A 7,388-nucleotide genomic window follows, 5' to 3' on the forward strand; every position below is an offset into this window, starting at 1 on the left:
CGCAGGAAGATGATAGCATTTGCTTGGGGATTCCAAGAGATGTTTTACCGCAGCTTTTCACAAACTGATTATATTTAAAGCTCCCTTGGGGAATGGGGGCTGGGAGGAAAGACGCTTCAGAGAAGACTTTTGTTGGCATGAGCGAAGAACTGCTCAGACCTCCCGGGGGGGAAGAAGCTTGTTTAAATACCAGCAACCCGCATTCCCAAGTGCATGTGCACGCACAATATGTCTCGAGTTTTAAATATCATCTCCTGCTCTCAAAGTGTCCGGAAAGGGTTAAACTGTTTCAGGCAAAGGCCTAAGCCTTTTCTATCAAAATGCTCCAGATGGAAATTACAAAATTTCACTTCTCAGCTCTGTGGTGCACACATACTGTTCTTCTAAGACAGGAAAAAAAAAAAAAAAAAAAAGACAAGACCCCTAATGTTCTCAAGAAAGAGAATTTGACTGCTCAGCACACAGTACCACTCTGTTTCAGATGATTCCTCCCGGAATATTTGCATTAACTGTCAATCTCAAGCTTTCTGGGGGACTATAAACACTCAAGGTATGGAGAGGGTAAAGGAAAGAGGGCCTTGAATAAGGACCAGACAATAACTGGGACTGTGTGAGTGACGTGAATCCATCCAAATACCACCCAGATTATCGCCTCTGGTAACCATGCCCTGCACCTTACCACCTTCGCTGCTCCAATCCCAAAAGAAGCTACTAGGCTAGAGGCCAAAAGGCCTCAAGTTATGACCATGAATCTGAACAGGGCTGTGAAGAATTTCCAGAGATTAATGTATATGAAAGCGCTTTGTAAATTGGAAAGAACTATCTAAAAGCACTAAGTTATTATTGCTTTCGAGTCAGACATTGAGAGGAATGAACTTTCAAAGGAATCTGAACACCCACAAACCAGAAACAATGATGGTTTTTAAGAAGGCGGCTACAAGGCAGGCTGACTAAGGAGGCCCGCCCCTCATAAAACCACACTGGGGTAGGGCTCGGGGGGCAGCCTCAGAAGTCCTTCAGGGCACACACAAGCAGGTAGTTTAAAGGGAGGCAAAAACCACAGGATAGATAGGGTCCCATAAAGTCCATTTAGAGTCCACTCGATTAATTCAAACCATTCTGACTGAACAGAAGGACCGACTCTGGTCAGAGACATACAGAACAAGAGCGGCCAACGATTAGATTTTACCTGTTCATGTTACAGAAAGGGAAAAGAGGTTTTAAGTGACTGACCCAAGATACCTTTCGCTACTACTGGAGAACTTAAACTAGAACTCAAGCTTCATTCCTAGACTTGTCTCCTATCATTTAATAGCTGGCATTTTGGGAGTGAACAGACAAGTGCAGGCTTAACGGTCAGCCTAATTCGGCAATGAGGAAGGCTCATGAACAGAGGAGTAGACTGTACTGTTATGGAGCACTTACAAGTGCCAGATGCTGTGCTAAATGACTTTTATATACTGTCTCACCGAATCCTCACAACTACCTTAGGAAGTGCATATTATTTTGCCTATTTTCCAGGTTAGGAAACTGAGGCTCAGACAAGTCATGTACCTTGCTTAAGGTGTAAGGCAAGCGACAGAACTGAAATTTAAACCTGGATTCCTTTGACTCAAAAACATGCACTCAACCATCAGACCAAAATAGCAATTTTCTTTTTTATCCTGGCATCTGCAAGAGAAGTAAAACTGGCAGCACTATGAGTCCCATATAACACACAAAAAGCTGAAACTCATAGTAATTCTCACCGAGGGCTTCCAGCTAGTGGGCAGCAGAGCCAACCCAGAACCCAGGTCCTTTGTCTCCAAGTTCTATGCTCTTCCTTGGAGAGCATGGGTTCTAGGATGTAAGCTCCATGAGGGAGGGGACTCTGTCTTGTTCACTGCTACATCACCAGCCCCCAGATCACATAGAAGGCACTCAATAAACAGCTGATGAATAAAAGAATGGAGTCAAGCTGCCACGGTTTGGCTGTGTAACCTTGGGAGGACTTCTTATCCTCCCTAAGCCTCAGTTTCTCCATGTGGCAAATGAAGGGTGAAATTACATCCACCCCCTGGGTTGATGTGGGGATTAAACGAGACAATTCATATAAAGCTCTTGGGACAGGCTGGAACATAATGAGCACCCAAAATGTACTCTGTTATTATCATTATTACTACGATTATTCATTGACAGATTACGGCTTCTCAGAGATTTTTTTCCTGCTCTGGTCAGATGATGTTTCATAGTAAATATGAATAGATTAGAGTAGAAAATTGGGAATCGGTAACCTCCTTCTAGTTTCAGATTTACCACCACCTAGCTGTGTGACATTGTACAAGCCTCTTAATTGGTCTGTACTCTCCTCAGCTGTAAAATGAGGGACTAAACCTTTCAAATCAGTTTCATAAGCATTGATCGGGTACCTTCTCTGAGTAAGACATCACGCTTGGCCACCGATAAAATTCTATGATCCTAAATAGTGTCAATGGAAAAATATCTGAGCAAAGCAAAACAGTCCCCTGCTGTGGCAAGGTTAAAGAGAAACCCCAAATAGCCAACTGCATTACATCATCTCAATGAGCAATGTTTGTAAATACACGAAGTGTTTAATTTTGAGACACTTGTGAGAAATCCTTCACCAATAAGGAATCGGCAGATATGGTTAACACCTATCAGCCCTGAACCTTCCAAAAAATAAACATGTAAAATCACTTTGCACCTTAGTCAAATGGTGTATTCTAGAGAGAAATCTGGGAAAGTCAAAGTTATTAATGCTCCCTATGGCAACGGTTAAGAATAGGATGTGTAAAAAAAAAGAATGACATATCTGGTTAAAACTGCAGGGGGATTCCAGGAGCAGAATGCAGTGCATTTGGACAGGACACAGAGGCCAGTGGCTTATTGTTTACAAAAAGAGGCCCAGGTTATGAACATGACAAGAGGCCAAGACCTCAATTATAACTCACAACCACCCTTCTCCCAATCCCAGTTCAACTGAAGCTATCCATCAGTCAACTCCTTCATCTTACAGATAAACCCACCAATATTTCCAGCCAAGTGGCTAGATGGTCCCTCAGGGTACCTCCAGCATTGACGAAGCTGATGACATTAAAAAGATCCTATGGGCAACAATGGGGACTTCAAACTACCTTCCAACCTTCCAAGAGATAAGACAGCTGCCCACTTCAAACTCTATCCCTAACCCCACCCGGGGCAATCTCTGAAGGGTAACATGGCCCTTCCCAAGTCCTCTATGATAGGAAAGGTCTCCTTGCATTGGTGCGGGGAAAGAAGGAGGGGCCCCTCGCTCTGCACTCTGAAACAAAGGAAAACCCAGAGCTCTAACCATGTGGTGTAACATTCAAGGCCACCAATCTCTCCCACTTCCCAGCTAAGGTCTCAATGGGCTAGAGCCACATGGCTCCTCTCAGTGACTGGCCAGGAAGGGACAGTGCCTTGCACAAACACATGCTGGGGCTCTTTAACAGGCGGGAACCCCTCCTATGGGAACTGATGGTTTAAAAAAGGCTAGCTGGCAAGGGGCTTTGATTCCCGTCCCAAGTCAGGCAGTCCACTAGATGTGCAGACAGATCACTTGGTTTCTCCAGGTCCACATTTTGCTTTACCTTTCACATTTTTGCAGGGAGGGAAGTGGGCCTTTAAAAGCATGTATTCTGGAGCACAGGGTGACAGCACAGAAGGCTTAAACAATTATGTCTTCCCATTCTCCAGAATCAGCACCACTCAGCAATCCTAACAACCTAACTCCATTCTGGTTTAGGTAAGGGCGGAGACTGGCTGTGAGTGACCTTATTCTTTCTGTTCTCTGAGCTCTGATTGAATGCAGGGCGACCAGAGACTGGGCAGGTACAACGTGCACCCAAGGTGGCCACAGACTGTGTCTGACACCCTAGCAAATGTCATGGTTTGATATACAGTGCATCAGGAAAAAAAAAAAAACCCTCTCTCAGAGCTCTCCAAATGATACACCTTCTCAAGGTTGCCTTTCTCTGCCTGGACCCCTCTTCAACCTCTGAAATAAATTCCCAAACACCTGTCAGATTTCAGTTGTCCTTCAAGGAAACCTGACCCAGACACCCAGAGGCAAACTGCTGCCTTTCTCTCTCCAAGAACCTCCTGCCCCTCCCCCCACCCTATCCAGCCTGGGGAAAAGGGCTGCCAAAATAATCGCCAGCCCTACAGAGAGGACCCTAAAGCCCACTCTGGAAATTTCCTTTCCCAAGCATGTGGCCCCTGGCACTGCCCATCCCTCGGAGGCTCAGATCCACCTACGAAACCACCTCTGGGGTCAGCCTGCCCCCACCTGCTCCACCCAAAGAAATGACCATCCTGCAAATCAGGTTGGAAATACAAGCCTCAGTGGTCCACAGAGCATATGCATTATGCTATTTTTCAAAGCCCTTACCTTTGACCTGAGTATCGTACTCTGCTATGATCTCCTTATCCTTTTTGAATTTGGCTGGAGACGTCATGTTTTCCTTCTTTCTTCCAAATTCGAATTGTGAATTGATAGATCCACGGAAAAAATCCAACCACCAAAATCAATACCTCCAAGACCGCTTCTCCCGAGGACAGAAGGGGCCCCCCGCGGTGGTCTCCAGCGCTCCGGGGAGCGCGGGCTGCGGGCAGGGCAGGAGGCTACGGCGGGCACATGCAGACGGTGGGCGCTGGGGCCGGGCGCGGCAGCGGCTGGTTCCTGTGCTAGAGCTGGAGCCGCAGCCTCAGCATTAGCCGGGAGAACTGCAGCGCCCGGAGGCTGGCCTGGGGTCTGACATCAACGACACAGGCGGGGAGTGGAAGTCCTTCCGCACAACATGGTGTGGGGGTGCCGGGTGTGGACGCGCCCAGCTGTGTCCCCGGGAGGGAGTGGGTGCGTATCGGGGTGCCGGGGTAGGGGTGGGCGTGCTTGGCGGTTTTTTGTTGCACAGGCTCGAAGATGCTGCAAATCAAATCCCAAACGGGAGCCGCAGCAGCGCGGACTGGATCTGAAGTCGTTTGCTCCGGTTCACTTGCCTGTAAACGCAAGGAAAAGGGGAGGGGGCGATCAGCCCAAACGCAGATCCTAATCGCGACGAGGGTGGGGTAGGGGACGTCGTTCTGAGCCCGGCCTGGGCCCATTCATCTCGGCCAAACGCCGCTCGGCCGGCAGAGCCCGGCGCGGCGAGGTGGGGAGGAAGGAAGCTCCCTCTGGATTTTGCTTTAAGGCTGAAAGAAACCACTTTGGAGCAGCCGCCTGCGCGGGCATCGGGTGGGGACTGCGGCGGCAACGCGGGGCTCCAGGCGGGGACTGCGGCACCTCGGCGGCCTCCCGAACCCTGCCGGCGCTGGGCAACGGCCAGCAGGAGGGAGCCCTCCGGGCCCTGACTCCGACGCGGCCCCTGACCCCTCGCTGGGGCAACTCCCTGGACATCAAAGGGGATCAAAGCCGGGGAGGGACAAGCCACCCGGGCACAACTTTTCTTCCCCTCCCGCCCCTCCTCCCAGTTGTTTTGTTTTTGGTTACTAGCTTCTCTTGGCAGCCAAATGTTGGGGGGGTGGGGAGAGGAGATCTGCAGGAAAAAGCCTGCTCCGCACGGGACACATCCAGGAAAACAATGTGGTCGGCAGGAGCAGGAAATGGGTTAGAGGCGAGGGTCGGAGTCGGGAAAACCGGGGGGCGGAGGGCGGAAGGCAGCCGTCGCCTCCCCCAAGTCAGGAACGGGAGTCACTCTAAATGCCATCCCCAATATTTTTTGTCACCCAAGCCCAGAGATTCCAGATACCGCACCGGATCCCAGGCTGGGGGCGGGGGAGAGGTCGGTGAGGGTCGCAGTCCCGACTCCCGCACCAGGAGGTGCCGGAGGAGACCTCGCCCCGGCCCAGGCCCGGGAGGCGGGAGGGGAGCGGGCGCGAGCGCAGAGCGGGCGTCTGGCTCCCCGGCGTGCCGCAGCCGCGACCCTCCTCCTCGGTCGCCTCTTTCCCTCCCCACGCCGAGAGGAGGGGGCTCCCGCTGTGTCTCCCGCTTCCCGCGCCCAGAGGAAAGGCAGCACCGAGGGAGGAAGAGCCGAGGCGGGGTACAAGCGGGCAGGAAGCGGGAGGGGGTGCGAGGTGGGGTCCCGAGGCTGCACGGGAGCCGGGGATAACTGGAGCTCTGCACACGCTGGAAGGGCGGGAGAGAGCAAGGGAGAATTACCTTAGGGATGAGGGGAAGCTAAGCGACTACCGTGGGCCGCAATGTTACATGGAGCGCAAGGATGTTAGCAACTCTGGGGACGCAGATATGGGTCTGGGAACGGAGAGCGTGCAGAGGAGCCTTCGGGGCGGGCCGGGGGCTGGGACGGGGAAGAGCCCCGGAAGCAGAGCGGAACACCCATCCTTCTGGGTCCAGGGCTGTAACCCGCCGTCCGCCAGGGCGTGGAGACAAGGGAAGAGGGCAGCCGGTGGTGACGGGCGATGCCCACGACGGCTGCCCAAAGGTGGACCAAGGCTGCCCGTGTGCACAGGACCTGGGGAGGGGGCTGGGTGCGGGCTGCGCGGCAGCATGGAGCCAGAGCAGCGTCCGGGCTGTGCGGGGAAGGGCGGAGAGACGGAGTCCTCAGAAGTATTATGGGCTGTACTGGGAGATTTGGAGCGGGTCGAGAGGAGGGGGTCTGAGGGATTCCGCCAGCAGCATCCGCGCCCTCTCCTTCCCGCCCCGGACTGGATTTGTTCAGTCCGGGCTCCAGCCCGGCGGCCGGGAAGAAAAAAGGGGAGAGAGAAGGAGCCTTTACCTGGCTCTGACGCGATGGGTCCCAGGCCCCCGGCTCCGCTTCCCACTCAGAGGTCTCCTCCCCTCTCTTCCCCGCCACCCGCTTCTACGCAGATCGGTCCCCTAGTCCCCCGACGAGCCTCCGCCAACTCCGCAGGACCCCGCCGGGAAGCAAAACCCACCCCCTTGCCAATCATCACCCGCTTTCTATCGACCGATAGGGCCTGTAGCCAATAGGAATAGCCGATCCCGAGAGGCCAGGAATGAGGAGGAGGGGCTGATGAAATTCGGAGGTGTGACTAGACTCCTGAGGCGTGGCCACAGAGTGAGCTCCTCCCGGGGTAGCCGAACCCTAAAGCAGAATTGATGGGCGGGATTAAGATGGAACCAACAACCAAACACAAACTCTTGAGAGAAGGCACGACCAATTGGACCGGGGTACAGAGGAGGGGCGTTGCGGAGAATTTTAGCCAATGGAGAGTAGAGACCGGTGGGGACTGTAGAAGAGTCTTCCAATAAGAAGTGCGAAGGGTTTGCCTTGCCTTTATCACTAGGCCGGGAGTTAGGGTTCGCCCAGACCTCCCGGAGCCGGCCAATGAGGTCGGAGGCGGAGCCAAAGTCGACCAACCAGAGAGCGGAACTCATCTGAGCCCCG

The 7,388-nt window shown here is 52.8% G+C and overlaps 1 protein-coding gene across 9 annotated transcripts in view; it reads right to left on the reverse strand.

Annotated features, from left to right (window-relative positions):
- The window catches only part of SRGAP2 (SLIT-ROBO Rho GTPase activating protein 2), a 240,341-nt gene extending 233,481 nt beyond the window's left edge, over positions 1-6,860 (reverse strand). For 6 of the 9 annotated variants that reach the window (XM_058540196.1, XM_058540195.1, XM_058540193.1 and 3 more), the window contains exon 1: positions 4,412-4,477. Coding sequence is in view for 3 of the 9 variants with exons in the window: in XM_058540199.1 (XP_058396182.1) it covers positions 4,412-4,478 (67 nt within the window). In the remaining 6 variants the exon portion in view is untranslated. Of the gene's footprint in view, positions 1-4,411; positions 5,020-6,755 lie in introns of those variants that run through there. The other 3 variants (XM_058540199.1, XM_058540198.1, XM_058540197.1) reach the window with 1 other exon arrangement.
- Positions 6,861-7,388: the final 528 nt, after the last annotated feature.

Source organism: Diceros bicornis, chromosome 4 (genome assembly GCF_020826845.1).
Source record: "Diceros bicornis minor isolate mBicDic1 chromosome 4, mDicBic1.mat.cur, whole genome shotgun sequence".
In the NCBI taxonomy this organism is placed as follows: Eukaryota; Metazoa; Chordata; class Mammalia; order Perissodactyla; family Rhinocerotidae; genus Diceros; species Diceros bicornis.